We start from the raw sequence: 17,872 nt of genomic DNA, 5'->3' as shown, positions 1-17,872 counted from the left end.
TGGGTGGGGTTTCATCAATAATGAAAACCATCTGTCTCTGGTCCTACATCCTTGAAAGGACCGGCGGGGAAAGGACCTACTTTTCCGGCGGGGAATTTATGTTTTCCCAGGCCGACAATACAATGCGCCACGATTCCTCCTCCTCATCAGTTGATACCGAATATGGAAAAGACCGGCTTTAGCGCTTGGATTCGCTACTTTATATTTAAGAAAATGCTCGTTTCTGGCACCATGAATGCTTCATGGGCCTGTGCCACTGATCCTGGCTTGTTCTGGACAAACAAAATCGCCCTTTCTGTGACTTATATGAAGGTACTACATTGAGGCCACTTAATCTCCCTGAAAGCTGTAAATTGAAAATGCGTGTTCACTATGTGCATGTGTGTTTATTCCTTTGTTTTTATTATTTAACAAAAATGCATAAACTTGTGTTTTTAATAAATAAATGGTTGATTATTAGGATAAGATATCATTTAAATTATGCATTAATCTGATTAATTAATTTAATGCACTTTTCAGTTAAGAAACCTTGAGCAAAAGTGATGTGTCACACATTAAAAAAGACCAGAAGATCGGTACTATTACATGAAGTAATCAAATAAATAAATAATAATAAGATTTAATCATAATTCTATTTTTAAACCATTTAAAATTGGTGGTCAGTTACTGGCATCGAGGGTGGTCAGTTACTAGATTTTAGTGGTCAGTTACTGGGAAAATCACTACTTTTTGTTTGCAAAAATATATAAAAAAATTAGTAACTTCTACATGTTTGCTATTTACTCAGGAATGTAGCTCTGTTATTCTAGTTTCTAAAACAAAAATCGAATTTAATAAGCGATAAGAATTGAGCCCACTACAGATAAATTACTGGAACAACTCCCTTAAGGTGGTCAGTTACTGGGTGTTTTGCCCTACCAGCCGCGAGAGTCAATCAACACAGAGCGTTTAAACACAGTGGGGTCGATTACGCCAGGCCTGTGTTAATTAGAACATCCAAGGGGCGCGGACAACGTGCATACAAGGGATACATCTGCTTATTCGTATGCATGTCTACTCGGGCAATTCACCTTGAAGCAGTGACAGATCTTACCGCACAAGCCTTCATTGCAGCATTCAGGAGATTCGTGGCACGCAGGGGACATTGTGCGCATTTATGGAGTGACAATGGAACAAACTTTGTCGGAGCCGCCAGAGAGTTAAAGGAACTCTTTAACGAAAACAAGAGTGCTATGACCAAAGAAGTGGCAGAACAGCTAGCCAACGACGGCACGACATGGCACTTTATACCCCCTAGAATGCCAACATGTGGCGGATTATGGGAAGCAGGTGTACAATCAGCGAAAAGACACTTGACCAGGGTAAATAAAGATACCAAACTGACATATGAAGAGATGTCTACCCTGCTAACACAGATTGAGGCATGCCTTAATTCACGACCAATCTGTCAGATAGACAACACTACAGAAACGCCGCTAACACCGGGACATTTCTTAGTGGGAGAACCTCTAATAGGTGTACCTGGTCCAGACTACCAAACTAAGAAGATCGGATTGTTAACAAGATGGCAACTCATTCAACGAATGACAAGTGATTTCTGGTGTAGATGGCGAACAGAGTATCTCAACACTCTGCAACAGAGATTTAAGTGGCAAGTAGCAGTTCCATCACCAGAGATAGGCGATTTGGTAGTCGTCAAGAATGAAGACATGCCCCCGACTAAATGGTTACTGGGTCGAATCAAGTATCTTCACCCAGGAGAAGATAACATAGTCACGAAATACAACAAAGTGGGACATAACAGGTGAAAGAATTTTGTAATCATAATAGAGTAAATATATCATATGGACTTCCAAGTATCAAAATACTGTTCATGGGTACTACTCGGATTGCAGGATCATTGGAATTATTATTCTTCATCATCAACATCACTTCTGGACGTAGGCCTCTCCCAAAGCACGCCACTGGATGCGATCTACAGCTTTCCACATCCAACCATAACCAGCCACCTTTCGCAAGTCGTCACCCCATCTAGCCTGAGGGCGTCCCACACTACGTTTGCCTCGTCGCAGTCTCTTCAAGATCAAATAACCTTTGCCGGCCACATTTATATTTTTTGATCCAGTAGTATTATCTGGAAATCCGCCGACCAGCAGAATCCATGGTCACTTTAGCTGATTGATGTGCGTTATAACTTTTGTACGCTTTTCACTGTACCGCATTGATCGGAATAGAAATTATTTAATTTCACGTGAAAATTGTTCTTGAAGTACTGTTTACTAGCATATTTAACACGATTTCTTCGTTTTAATCATCTGTATCCAACGCCATTATTGTTGTTATGTCAAGCAGCGCCACGAGTGTTAAAAATCAAAACTAAAATCTTTCAATGCGGCGGCTAATCTCTCGCCGTATTACATAACGGCCAGCCGTATTGAATGACGTATGATGTCGAATACAATCCGGCGCATTTTCATTCAGCCGTATTCAATACGGCTAAACGTTGATCCGCCGCATTACAAAGCGGCCCTGTCTTGTAATGCGGCTAGGCGTCATGTAATACGGCGGGTTATACGATCCGGCTGCGACACATACATTATTCTGAGATTGACATATCCACGCCTTTTACGTCACATCCGCTTTAAGCAAATGCGTGACGTTTCAAAAGTTATTATTTAATTAGTTACTTACCGCCGTTTTTTTTACTTTTCAAAAGATATTAAATTGCTCAAAAATAAATTATGATCAAAAATATTCTTCTTCTTCTTCTATCGTTTAAATGCACTAAGGTAACTTCCTCCAATGTTTTGCTACTCATATTGCGAGGTCATTGGCAATTATGCCTTCATCAAAAATATTGATGAAGGCATAATTTTGTAATAACAATGTTCATAAAAATATATTTGACCTTAATTTGAATTACATGCATAATTACTATGACCTATTCGTAGACATTAAATCCTAATCCTAACTAATATTATAAATGCGAAAGTAACTGTGTCTGTCTGTCTGTCTGTCTGTCTGTCTGTCTGTTACTCTTTCACGCCAAAACTACTGAACGGATTTGAATGAAATTTGGTATACATATGGTATAGACCCTGGGAAAGAACATAGGTTACTTTTTATCCCGGATTTCCCACGGGAAAACTTTTTAAGGCGAAGCGAAGCTCGCGGGAACAGCTAGTATAATATAAGTAGTGCAGCGGAAACCGTCGTCGTTACATCCCACTGTTACTCACAATAAACACTTTATTTGCACAAAGTTCAGACAACCTTTGGATGGAAGAGAGTGAGTTTATAAATATAATATTATGATTGACTCACCGCCCCCGCTAGAACCTCTGCCAGAATATCTGCTAGAACCTCCGTCAGAATATCCGCTAAAACCTTCGTCAGAATATCTGCTAGAACCTGCGCCTTTTCCAGCTTCTACTCCTGCTCGTGCTCCTGCAATAAAATAAGTACCTACTTAATCCTAATCCTAACTTATATTATTATTATAAATGCGAAAGTAACTGTGTCTGTCTGTCTGTCTGTCTGTCTGTTACTCTTTCACGCCAAAACTACTGAACGGATTTGAATGAAATTTGGTAAGTATACATATGGTATAGACCCTGGGAAAGAACATAGGCTACTTTTTATCCCGGATTTCCCACGGGAAAACTTTTTAAGGCGAAGCGAAGCTCGCGGGAACAGCTAGTATAATATAAGTAGTGCAGCGGAAACCGTCGTCATTACATCCCACTGTTACTCACAATAAACACTTTATTTGCACAAAGTTCAGACAACCTTTGGATGGAAGAGAGTGAGTTTATAAATATAATATTATGATTGACTCACCGCCCCCGCTAGAACCTCCAGAATATCCGCTAGAACCTCCGTCAGAATATCCGCTAAAACCTTCGTCTTTTCCTCTCTTGCTAGAACCTGCGCCTTTTCCAGCTCCTCCTGCTCGTACCCGTGCAATAAAAAAAGTACTTAATCCTAATCCTAACTTATATTAATATTATAAATGCGAAAGTAACTGTGTCTGTCTGTCTGTCTGTCTGTCTGTTACTGTGTTACTCTTTCACGCCAAAACTACTTAATTTGAATTACATGCATAATTACTATGACCTATTCGTAGACATTAAATATAATATAAGTAGTGCAGCGGAAACCGTCGTCGTTACATCCCACTGATACTCATAATACACACTTTATTTGCACAAAGATCAGACAACCTTTGGATGGAAGAGAGTGAGTTTATAAATATAACATTATGATTGACTCACCGCCCCCGCTAGAACGTCCGCCAGAATATCCGCTAAAACCTTGGCCAGAATATCCGCTAGAACCTCCGCCAGAACCTGCGACTTTTCCAGCTCCTCCTGCAATAAAATAAGTACTTAATCCTAATCCTAACTTAATATTATAACTAAATGCGAAAGTAACTGTGTCTGTCTGTCTGTCTGTTACTCTTTCACGCCAAAACTACTTAATTTGAATTACATGCATAATTACTATGACCTGGGTGGAGCGGTGGTAGCTCAGTCGGGTAAGCGCCCGCTTCTCACGCCAGAGATGCGGGTTCGAATCCCGGCGCTGACATGTACCAATGAGTTCTTTTCTGAATTTAAGTACAATGTTTACCATCGCTCTTACGGTGAAGGAAAACATCGTGAGGAAACCTGCATATCTAGATTTAGCACATCTAGATATGTGAACCCACCAACCCGCAGTGGACCAGCGTGGTGGGAAAATGGTCCAAGCTTAGGAAGGCAGTTTAGACCTTGGGGATATGCACAAAGGTTCCATTCGAGAGAGCCAGGTGCAGGTACTGTTACCCCCACAGAGAATAGAATAGAATAGAATACTATGACCTATTCGTAGACATTAAATATAAGTAGTGCAGCGGAAACCGTCGTCGTTACATCCCACTGCTACTCACAATAAACACTTTATTTGCACAAAGATCAGACAACCTTTGGATGGAAGAGAGTGAGTTTATAAATATAACATTATGATTGACTCACCGCCCCCGCTGCCTGCGCCTGAACCTCCGTCATAATATCCGCTAGAACCTCCGCTTGAACCTGCGCCATATCCAGCTCCTCCTGCTCGTGCTCCTGCAATAAAATAAGTACTTAATCGAGATTAACGAATTAATCGAATCTTATACGAAATGTGTTCCCAAGCGCAAAACTCTGAATCAACTGAACCGATTTTGATTATTTTTTTACGAAATAGAAGCCCACTTTTTTTGTAAGCGTCTAGTAAGTGTCTACGACCCGTTTGTATAAGTACCATAATTTTCAGAATAAAGCAATATGAACAGAAAGCAAACCTCAAAGTATAAAGTTTGACATAAATAAAATTCTATTTTACTCTAACTTTACTTCATCATCCTCGGGTATATTGCAACTACCCTCCTTTTTATGCCTCCGTAGGATATTCGTCGTTCCCTGTGCTTACCATACGATCGCTGAAAAGTGGAATTTCAACGATCGTATGGTCCGTATCACTTCGAATTTACTTTGGGGTAGGATATTTAAATTTATGTCAAGATGCAGAATAATTATAAATCTCATAATCATTAATCATCATCACGACCAGTCACGTCTGCACTGCCGGGGCATGGGTCTCCTTCCAATGAAGGAAGGGGTTAGGCCTAGTCCACTACACTGGCCCAGTGTGGGTTAGTAGACCCCAACACATACAAGCTTGTGCTGAGAGAGTTGACGGGTAAGTGGGCACCCGACTGTCAGACGTTTTCTAGCTGCCCGAAGGTCTCTGACTAGGCTTAACGACTGCTATCGATTTTATTATAATCATAATGATTACGATTATGCTTCTTGACATACATCAAGATCTGGATATACAAGATGCTCCTGGTTTATTGAATTTGCATCCAACTCCTCAGATGCAATCTGGTTTAGATCTTTAAAAACTTCGGCAATGTCATACCATCTTACAAGTCGGTCTTCCATAGTAACAAGGAGATATCCTGGGTTTGTTTCAAAGTTTATTTGATTCTTTGTATAGATCCTTCATGGCAGCCGCTGTTTGTGGTCTCCAAGATCTATATCTGACTCTATAGTCAGACTAGCAGCGTTTGTCCTTTTTTAAATTACGGTTGATATTTTGTTCACAAAGAAAATACTCGTACGCAACTCGTGCTTCTTTAGAATGGTAGTCTAGTTCGATGTTAAGTCTTCCTTGGATAGTTGATCATATGCCATGTTTCTTTAGACATCCATTCTTTCTTTAAGTGTTGATTGTGCCTTATTATTTCTTCGCAACTTCTTTAAAACATGCCTTTAATGCCAGTCCATTATCTTTGAATGAGGCGCGTCGCCCACACTTAGTAGGTAGATGGTATTTGTTGTGGATCTGGATACTAAGTTATCTTCTGACTTCTGGGTCCTGCAGCTTATTTACAGCGACACCTTTGGCAGATATTGTGGCCTGCTTCTGAGCTCCCGCTATCGTCAAGCAGATTTTTCCAACGACTAAGTGGTGATCACTCTTGACTTTAGCAACCCTCTCTTATTTCTGACATCTAGAAGTGAGTGTCTTCATTTTCGAATAATCAAAATGTGGTCGATTTGGTTCCCGGTCCGAGTCGTGTGAGACCCAAGTCACCTTCTGACATTCCTTTTGAGTTACCACCACCGAACATTAGCCATTAACAATCCTTAAGCATCATCGCTCGCTTATCAAATCTGGCGTAACTTGTATGAATCTGATAGATGTTTGAGAGTCGAGCGACGCTGCTTATGGATTGTTAATTGCTAATGTGACTTGCCTATACTAGGTGCTGATACATGGACGATGACTAACGAAACTGTGCACCGAATCAGAGTTCCACAAAGAACTATAGAGCGAGCCATCTTAAGTATTTCGCTTAGAGGTATCCCCAACGTGGTGATCCGTCAAAAGAGGAAAGTGTTCAACGTCGGTATGCGGGTCGCCGAACTGAAATTGGAGTGGGCAGAACACTTGGCTAAATGCGGTGACAGAATAGTGGCCAAGAGACGGAACAAAAACAGTTTGAATCCTTTCTGCCAAATAAAATTTTAACTGTTTTATTAAAAACGTATATTCTATGAAACAACTCAGACAGTTTGAGTCCTTTTTGCTAAATACAAATTAGCTTCTTTCAATGAATAAGTATCTCGCTAAAACGACTCAGACGGTTTGAGTCCTTTCTGCTAAATACAAAATTGTCTTTTTTCAATGAATAAATATTTCTCTAAAACGACTCAGACGGGTTGAGTCCTTTCTGCTTAATACACTATTGTCTTTTTTTAATGAATACGTATTTCTCTAAAACGACTCAGAGCGTTTGAGTCTTTTATGCAAAACTAAATTTTTCATGGTTTAATAGGAAATGGGTTTCTCTGAAAGGACTCAAACTGTTTGAGTCCTTTATGTGAAACTAAAAAATGTGTGTTTCATACAATGTGGGTTGGTCCCCCACATCAAAAAAGTATGTTGTAGTTGGTTTTTTACTGTGTTTGTTTTCTTGACAGGTAGACCCTACATTAAATAGTATGTTCTAGTATATAACTCAATTTTGACGAAGTTGTGGATTGAGGCCTTTCTGCGTAACTACATCCATGATTAACATGCATACATGCAAAAATAGGTACCTAGTTACCTTCCACAACCAGAACTGGTTATTTCGGCTTCTAGTCTAGCCTAGCCTTTGCTCCTTGGTAAACACAAGGTCATTAACCCGGCCCCAGGGGGATCAGAGACATCTCCTCTGAGCCCCACTGGGGTAGCTCCTGTTCGGCGCGTCCACGTCGCGGGGGTGGGCACCTCTCTCTTCAGTAGGCCGGAGTGAGCTGGTGGCTGAGTTCGTCCAGGGACCCAGGCCTGCGGGGTATAACGCAGAACCCGTGCCCAGGGTTACGGGTGAAGACCTCAACGGTAGAAAGGGCGGAGACAGTGGGTGTCGGTACGGCTTATCTAGCGGAGGAGGCAGGCCTTGTCACAGGGGCGTGAATTCTGTGGCCTAGTGTCGGGCAGCAGCGGCATTAGTACTGGTGCGAGGACGAAAACTGGAAGTTCTAGGGCTCTCACCAGACACACCTGCGATGACAGAAAGCAACGGGAAACTACTGTCATTAGAACTCCCTTGTTGGTCAGCTCGACCACAGCAATTATGGAAGAAAGCCCAAAAATTACGGCCCCGAGTTCCCGGCGTTCCTTAAATGGAACAGGGGTGCTAAGAATCTCCGGGAGGAAACAGAAACATAAATTTAGAACGGCAACTTGGAATGTAAGAGGCCTGAGAAGGGAAGAGAAAGTGTTTAATCTAGCTATGGAGATGGATCGTTTAGGGATTGAGATATTGGGATTGAGTGAAGTTAAAATGACTGGGACTGGTAAATTAAGAATACATAAGGATAAGACGCTGTATTACTCTGGAAACGATGCGTCCTCTGAAACTTACGGTGTGGCTATTATCATCAATAACCATATAAATTCAGCAGTCATTAACGTTATACCACTTTCGAATCGCACCATGATGATTCAACTTGACACTAAGCCTCGTAAGATGAATATCATTCAGGTTTATGCACCAACCGCAGACAAGCCGATATCTGAAGTGGAGGATTTCTACAAAGAAGTAGACGAACTTTACCAGCTAACCAAGAAAGAGGATATCAATATCGTAATGGGAGATCTCAATGCGAAGATCGGGCAAGGAGAGGTACCAGGCGTTGTTGGAAAATGGGGTCTCGGAGCCAGGAACGACAGGGGAGATCTTTTGGTACAGTTTTGCCAAGAAAAGGAACTAATCATCGCAAACACAATGTTCAAGATGCCAATGAGACGACTGTATACGTGGACGTCACCAGCACATACAGATGAGAACATAGTTAGAAACCAAATTGACTTTGTGATGGTTAACAGTAGGTTCAAGAACTGTATATCTAGCGCCAAAACCTATCCAGGTGCAGATATAGGGTCAGACCACAATCCTGTAGTCGTAGATATGGCATGTAGACTAAAATACCATAGAAAAAAAATAACAGCGCCGGTGTTGATATTAAAAAACTATCCCAACCAGATATTAGGCCGAAAGTGCACTCTAGGATCAATGCTTGGGCAGCCGAATATAAAAGAGACGTAACAGCTACGCAACGGAAAAATATTTGGTCTAGCATGAAGTGTTTGGTCTCAGATATTAATGCTACTATTTTACGGCCATCAAAGGAAGCACAGAAGCAGGTGTGGATGACTGAAGACATTCTAGAATTGATTCAGAAACGCCGACTCTACAAACATTCAGACGAAGATAGGTACAGAAGTCTACAAAAAGTAATTCGCCGTAAATGTCGTAATGCTAGATCGAAATGGTACGAAGAACGATGCGAACATGTGGAGTCCTTGTTAGCGAAGCATGACTCATTTAATCTCCACAAGAAGATAAAGAATATGGCCGGCATTCACAAAAAGCGCCAGCAATCTTTCCTGGCCGATGGTAGTGGCAAAATTATACTGGACGTGCAAGTTAAGAAACAACAATGGGCACTGTACATAAAAGAGCTGTTCAGCGACGATACCCGAAGCTGCACTCAAGACTTAGGTGTTGCTGAAGGTCCTAGTATTCTAAAGTCGGAAGTGCTCAGCGCCTTGCATAAAGCCAAATCGGGAAAGGCAGTTGGTCCAGATAAAGTTAATATAGAAATCCTGAAACTACTAGAATCAGATAACATAGCTGCTATTGTAGATCTCTACAACTACGTGTACGACTCTGGCGATATACCTGAAGACTGGTTGAAATCTACCTTCATCACTCTACCTAAGAAACAGGGCGCAAAGAAATGCCAAGATTTCCGTACCATAAGCCTCATGAGCCAAGTGTTAAAAGTGTTTTTAAGCATTATACACAATCGCATCAGAACTAAATGCGAAGATCAGCTCGAGGAAAGTCAGTTTGGTTTCCGCGCTGGCATGGGTACGAGAGAGGCTCAATTCGCACTCAACGTGCTAGTTCAAAAGTGTAGGGAAATGCAGCAAACTGTGTTTCTTTGCTTTATAGACTACGAGAAAGCTTTCGACCGTGTACAACACGAGGTACTTATTAAACAACTCGTAGCTATCGGCCTAGACAGCAAAGACATACGCATCATCAGCAACCTATACTGGAGGCAATCAGCAACGGTATTGGTGGATGGAGAGGAAACAGGTGCCGTTGGTATTCAACGAGGTGTCCGTCAAGGATGCATCTTGTCCCCGTTGCTCTTCAATCTATACTCCGAAACAATCATACGAGAAGCACTGGAAGACGTGGAAGCAGGAGTCGTCGTCAACGGGCGCGTGGTCAACAACCTGCGTTACGCGGACGACACTGTCCTATTAGCATCCACCCAAGAAGGTCTCCAACAGATTGTAGACAGAGTTTACGAGTGCAGCAGAAGAGTTGGGTTGAACATGAATGTGTCCAAGACGAAGTTTATGGTAGTCGCGAATGAGCCCAAAACGACGACAGACTTACGCATAGGAGCGAACATCATTGAAAGAGTCGACAAATACAAGTATCTTGGGTCATGGCTGACGGACTCATGGGGGAGTGATACTGAAATACGAGTGCGTATCGAAATTGCCCGAGCGTCATTCATGAATCTGAAAAAAGTTCTGTGTTGTCGACAACTTTCTATAAAACTCCGTACCAAGATTCTGAAGTGCTACGTGTGGCCCATCGTCCTTTATGGGTGCGAGTCATGGACCATAAAGGAAAACTTCAAGAAAAAACTTGAAGCTTTCGAGATGTGGTGTTACCGACGCATGCTTCGAATCAGTTGGACCGATAAAGTCACCAATGTCGAAGTTCTGAAACGAATGCATAAGCAAGTGGAACTCGTGCGTACCATTAAGCAGCGCAAAGTAGCCTACTTAGGACACGTTTTGCGTAATAAACGATACCAGCTGCTACATACCATAATAATGGGCAAAGTGGAAGGAAAGAGAAGGCCTGGAAGGAGAAAATTGACGTGGCTGTGCAACATCAAAGAGTGGACCGGTGTAAAAACCGTGGAAGAATTATTTAAAACAGCCAGGAATAGAGAGCGCTGCAAAGAGCTGACTGCCAACCTTCAATGATGGAGAGGCACTATAAGAAGAAGAAGTCTACTCTGTCGGACGTTTAAATAAGTCGCCTACTTCAGTGGCCAGGGCCATTGGCCTTCATGAGGAAAGAAGCCAAAAAGTTAGTGTATGATATGATGTGCTTATCACCCCTTTAAGCTTGGACCACTATTATCGCTACACCCTGTACTATTATCTGCCATCATGCGCGATTCCTAACGCACGATGCTTGGAAAATAAACATTCTGAACTTGTAAACTACTTACAAGTTCTTATTCTGAGTTTAATGAGCCTCCAGAAACTCCAGCCGGGTGGGCGTTTCGTGGTCAATATCATTCGAGGTTGAGAACTCGTCTACCAAACCCAAACTTCCTGGGTCGGTTCTTCGGCTCATTGAAAGAAGGCATTTTTTTACATTTGAGGCAAAACAAAGCTCGCATAACTATAATTTTAATCTTGAAAGTGGAAACTGCATGTCGTGTGTGTAAATATTATTTATGGATATTGTTGGGAGCAGTTGGGAGGCAGTGGCAACACTACACTTCTTGGCGTTGACAGCAATAAAATATTGTCTGTGGACTGGGTGGACTGTGCTTGACAGATGACAGCAGGGAGGCCGCCAGGCCCTGACATTTGTCGTTTGACTTGACTACAGTGCCACAAACTTATCTGTTCCGGTGAGAGCTCACGTAAATGTCGAATATTTCTTCATTCTATAAGATTTTAAGTTCGCAAGTAGTGGTAATTCGCTTTTGTGGCTTGAATAAACCCATCTAATCTATATCAATATATAATTCATTAGTAAGTAATGAGATATGGATCAATTTAGTTCGTTCTCACCGGAACAGATAAGTTTGTCGCACTGTATTGTTTATGTTTGCCTAATGATTTGTTGTTGTTTATATTTTCAATTATTTCGTGATCCTCGTCCATAAAATTGCGATCTCAACACAGCGCTATGGATTTGAAAGAGAACATGATCCCTGACGACAAAAAGAATCGAGCGCGCGGCGAAAACTGGACGCAAGAAGAGAAGGACCTATTCTTTGAAATAATGCGGGATTCTGCGCCTTTTATTGAAAACAAATTAACAGACACCAACAGCAATAAACGAAAGAACTTGGAATGGATCAAAATTAAGAGCAAACTGCAGGAGCTGACCGGGATACCGAGAGAGACAGCGCAACTGAAAGGCTTCTGGAGACGGGCCAAGTTGTCGGCCAAAAAAAATGTTTCACAGCACAAACGAGCGTTATATTTACATGCTACAGGGGCTGGAGAGAGGCCCCCGACGCCTCCGGCAGACGACCTCATGATCGTAGAGTTGTGCCCCACAGATTTTGTAGTTGAAGATGATAATAATGATAGTGACACAACACTTCAGCTGCACAGCGAAGATAATGAGGCACTCTATCATCAAAAACTGGCCGCTAAAATGATGGAAGAAGAGCATGAGTTGAAAATGGAATACCAACGCCGGGAGTTGACCCACCAGCAGTTGCGGCACAAGCTTGAACTAGAAATACTGATGTTAGAGAAAGAAAAACAAATTAAGGAACTAGAAATTATTAAAAGAAGATCGCATTGATAATGATTATTTTTTTATTTTATGGTTTACATTATAAAGGTGTAATTTCATCTACCACTAAACATATTTAGCTGCCTCTCAAACATCTATCAGTACAAAATGTATTTAAAAGAGTAAATTTTTAAAATAGCATATAGTAAAAATTAACCTAATTTACCTAGCTTTGTCTTATTATTTGGATCTGTTAACAAATGTGCCCACTAGTGATGTAACGAATATTCGCATTCGCATTCGCGAATATTCGCATATTTTTGGATATTCGCATTCGCATTCGCATTCGCAAAATTTTGTGCGAATGTTTTGCGAATATCAGTAGGTACTTTTTAGAAAAAACTATTTGAAAATAATGGCAGGTTAACAAAGTCAAAATCCATTGTCTACAACTTTTTAAATACAAGTTGCCCTTTTAATCACATAACCAGTCTTACTTTATCATATTTAGTTTTATTTAGGTGATTCCTAAGATAGAACGCCCGGATAAGTTAAAATTTCGCTCTAATATTTGGTTAGTGCCATATAAAAATGGCCTACGATTTACAACCTCATGTTTACAAACTTTTTAGTATTTCTTTAAAATAACAAACTATTTTCTTTTTTTTTCCGATACAGACTTTAGTAGGTTCTGCATGTATTCTTTGTTCTTTTTTAATTAGTTCTTGTCGCCGTGAAAAGCTCTTATGAAGGCTCACCACACGCGTTGCCAAGATGGCCTCGGCCTTATAGGACTATACACTATACTATATCATTGTTTCTTTGGAAGATGAATGAGACAATGAGTGATTTCGGCTATATTCTTTATTATTATGTTTTATTCAAATTTTTACACTAAACTTTAAGCGTAGTTACGGTCTTTTAAGTACCTACTTTCCAATTTCAGTACATACTTATAAAATTAATAAAAATTCAAAAATATTTCTTTATAAACCCAATAAAGCCCACCAAAATATTGAAGCATTGTTTTTATTTTTATGAATTTGTAAAAAAATATTTTTACTTTAAAAGTTGTTAGAATAACAGAAGCACATTTTTATTATTTTTCAAAAAAACGATAGTAATTGACTAATTTACCAAGAACAAAGAGGCTTATATTTTTGTTTATTTAAGTTTTACGTAAAAAAACATGGTTTTTGTTTTGATGGCATTTATAAATTATTTTATTAATTTCGGGCTATGATAAGTGCCTATGTTCCTAAGAAGGCCCATTAGAGGTTTTTGAAAATGTTTTTTTCCGTAAAGAAGCTTGATTTAATCTGATGATTTATATGTTGATTAATATTCAAAAATAAATGGAGAAAATAGTAATAAATTTTATTTTCTTAAATTGTTTAATTTTTTTATTTATTTATTTTTTGCAAAAAAATAGGCCTTATGAGGCGCACATGTATACCTTACGTTAAAATGTTCCGTCTAAGTCGCCCTCAAAAACCGCATACAGTCGCAATATGCCGTTAAAGTTACGGAGCTAAATAAAAAAAATAAAAAAAAAATACTGCGACTAGTATTGGCTAGTCTGATTCGGAATGCGCCTAGAACGGAACGTACCTCTAGTTCAGTACGAGACTGCCACCAAACCATACAAATGGCGCCAAATTTGAACACAAACTGGATATTCGCATTCGCATTCGCGAATGTCGATATCAGATATTCGCATTCGCATTCGCATTCGCGAATGTCCAAAAACACACATTCGTTACATCACTAGTGCCCACGGGCCTTGTTTTGTTTCATCATGTCTAATGATAAACGCAGTCTTTCAGTACTGTTGTTAAGTCTTGCTCAACCCACATGTATTTGTGTTGCCCTGTAAATATGTACTTACCTCCTCCTCCTGCTTCTTTATCACCTGTAAGAAATATTTAAGTCATAAGTATTTTAATATTGAGTAAAATACGCTAGACTGCACCTGCAGTAACTAGTTAAAGGCACAACATTTTCTGAATCCCTTTTTCTTCAAAACTCTACTCGGTTGCTGTATAAAATAAACTAACCAACGTTAAAAACCCCCTTTTCATGTATAAATTAATCCCCGTCGGTTAGATAACCGACAATGGAGAAATTGGCACTAAAAGTCGCATAACTTTTGAATGGCTAACAAAATGGAAAAAACAAATCAAACAACGGTTGAGCCGTTACAGAGATACGCTACCACAGACACGTTAAACTTATAATACCTACCACTTTTTGTCGGGGGTTAAAAAGGGTGGTTGTAGGATGTAAAGCTGCGTACGGACAGTGCGAACAATGTACGCGTGTCCTGGAACGGTGGAGCCATGTCCGTACTAGAGGTAGAGGCTACGGCTACGCGTACACTCAGGGGTAACTAAAGGCGCCGACACATTAGCGAACGCGGTTGTCAGCCGCGACTGATAAATGGTCACGATCTTTTGGTACAGTTCGAGCCAGATCGCTTTCGGACGTCTGAAAGCTGAAGGTCAGTCCAAGGTTACGTCCACGATTTAAACAATAGTTTGAACAGCATAGTGTAGGTACATTCCTTACCTAGATACCTTTAAGTCGTGGATGACAGCCGCGTCCGCTAGTGTGTCTGCACCTTAACTAACTATAATAAGTAGGTATTAATAACTCGTATTCAATGTAGTTAGGGCCTGTCCACACAGCGAATATTTCAGCGAATATTATATTATTTCTTTCCGCATGTTTGCAAATGTTTCGGCAATAAATATTTTTTCTTTCTTTCTTTCTATTTCGCGCTCGAAGTTTGTCACTCTCCCGGCTAGCGGCTGAGGCAATCATCAATGCGGAAAAAAAAATCGCGCGAATACTCCTATTAGTACCCATTGTACCTATTTTATGTTTTACAGAAAATATGCGCTTTTAATAATTTTAATTGTAATTTGTCCATAATTTTACTGCCCCTATACAGCACTTTATTATATTTTTATGTTTATTCAGTTTTAAAAATTGTACTTTTATTGTATTTACATATGGGTTTATTTTGTGATTTTAATGTAACAAATGATGACCTGAAATAAATGATTATTCATTTATTTATTTATTTAATAGGGTCCTGTCAGATGTCTTTCCCCGTGCCGTTGCCGTGAAACAAGGTATATAGGTTTATAGTATGAAGATGAAGGTTTCACTAGCGCCATCTACATATAGTTAACTAGTCGGTTTTTGTCTATGGTTGAAAATTCTTCATTTTTAGAACCTACCTCCCAATACGGTACTAGAATCTCTATTTATTATTTTGTGACTGAAGCAACACTCACTGACACGACAAGTGTGAATACTTAAGAATATTTATCACTGATCTGCGCAGGACCTGTGCCGGAACTGAAGCAACACTGATATGTGTGAATAGGCCTTTATACCAAGTTTTCGACAATCACTCAGGTTTGTTATAGACGTCGATAAACTGCCTACCTTACCTACCTAACTATTATTATTATATTATAAAAATCATAATCATTATTAGATATGTAGGTACTCACACTTCGCTTCAATCAAAAGACAGCAAATCTGAAATGAGTAAGTACAGCAATCTTAGTTACAGTCGTCGAAATATAATGGGACATTTGGACAGCTACACAAATTTGCTATTTACCTACTCTTGATTTCAGTACTTGATGAAATTCATAAAATGATACATAATCTGGCTTATTATTCAACGGCCGAGTTAAAAAAAGAACTTTTGAAGCACCAAAAGTTAGTTACTTATTGCTTAGTTAGATTTTTTATGATTTTGATTTGACACCAGTTGTCATCCCAAACATTTTGCAGCTGTCCAAACGGGCCTCTTATATTTCGACGACTGTAGGTAGGTAAGCTATTAGGCCCACTTGCACAAACATTTAAATCTAGATTTAGGGCCACTTGCACCAACATATTAAATCTAGATTTAGTGTTAAATCTCGATTTAGTGTCAAATTTTATTTGGATTGACGTTTCTTAAATCGAGATTTGACACTAAATGTAGATTTAATTTGTTGGTGCAAGTGGCCCTTAGTGTCAAATCTCGATTTAAGAAACTTCAATCCATATTATTATAAAATTTGTCATTAAATCGAGATTTAACACTTAATCTAGATTTAATATGTTTGTGCAAGTGGGGCTAATGTACTAACCTATGATCTTGAATAAAGGGTAAATACTTAAGTAATTTACTTATAAATATTACTAGCGTAAGGACATAGGCCCAACCGCTCTAGAAAATGACACCCTCGCGTTGGCCCTAAAATCTCACAAATCTGTCATAATTTGTATGAATTGGGGCCAGCGCGCGGGTGTCCGACCATTCAGTCGCAGGTTAAAAACTCACCAGTACTACAGCGGAGAATAAATGAAATAACTTCATTTTCAAAGTTCTTTTTAAAGCAATGAGTTTAACAATAGTAAATTTTAAGTAAAATTAATATTAATTGTGCGAACAACTTCCTTTTATACCCAATCTAACCACTACTAGTTACGTGAGTACATAAATTATGTCCATATTTTATGAAACAATAAGTAAATTTCCGTAGATTGTATTTATTTTTGGTTAAAGGATGAATTCAAAATTACACTTGAATATACATACTTAATACTAAATTAAATAGAATAGAATACGTGAAACAATACCGATAATGCTATAAATTAACTATTTTAGAAAAGTTGGTAAGTAACTAGGTAAGTACCTACATCATTTAAATTTCTAGTTAACTTTTTCGTCAAATTTTTATTTCACATTGTAACTTACTCACAACGGCGTCTATGAAAGTAACTACTAGTTACTTTCATTGAGGAGATAAATTAATCATCCTGTACGTTTTGAACACCTAACCTACTTAGGCCCACTTGCGTGGATCACAGGGTTAAAAATATAAACTCAGAGGTAACTAACTCAGGGTTAACTTTGTAAAATTTTAACCCAGACTTTTGATTGCGCTAATGGAAAATAACCCTGAGTTAGCTAACCTGACGTTTCTTTTTGCACTCTGTGAATCTATGTCCCGTTCCAGGCTGAAAGGGACCAAGTTTCTATTGCCGTAAAAAAACATTGTCTTCTATCTCGTTTTCACCTTTGGATAAAACTATCCCTCTCTATTTCCATTTTCGCAATCTGTCAGTAATTTGTATTTTGTTTACAAAGTGTCATATTTGTGATTTCCTTGTAGATATACATTACGAAAATCATAAAAAATTGAAAAGAAACGGTGGTAGCTCAGTCGGGTAAGCGCTCGCTTCTCACACAAAAGA

At 39.4% G+C, this 17,872-nt stretch overlaps 1 protein-coding gene and 1 long non-coding RNA gene across 2 annotated transcripts; one reads left to right on the top strand and one right to left on the bottom strand.

Moving 5' to 3' along the window:
• The first annotated feature begins 11,935 nt into the window (after positions 1-11,935).
• Positions 11,936-12,676, top strand: LOC125490496. The gene has a single exon (XM_048629897.1). The coding sequence runs from the start codon at positions 12,044-12,046 to the stop codon at positions 12,671-12,673; it is 630 nt and encodes a 209-aa protein (XP_048485854.1). The 5' UTR covers positions 11,936-12,043; the 3' UTR covers positions 12,674-12,676.
• Positions 12,677-14,380: 1,704 nt separating this feature from the next.
• Positions 14,381-17,084, bottom strand: LOC125490513. Its single transcript, XR_007267722.1, has 3 exons — positions 16,956-17,084; positions 16,129-16,156; positions 14,381-14,516 (listed from the first exon to the last, which is right to left on the bottom strand). It is a non-coding gene; the product is annotated as an uncharacterized LOC125490513 (long non-coding RNA).
• Positions 17,085-17,872: the final 788 nt, after the last annotated feature.

The sequence above is a fragment of the Plutella xylostella genome, chromosome 24 (genome assembly GCF_932276165.1).
Source record: "Plutella xylostella chromosome 24, ilPluXylo3.1, whole genome shotgun sequence".
Lineage (NCBI taxonomy): Eukaryota > Metazoa > Arthropoda > Insecta > Lepidoptera > Plutellidae > Plutella > Plutella xylostella.
Note: the sequence above shows the minus strand (reverse complement) of the source record. Positions and strands in the feature narration are given on the sequence as shown.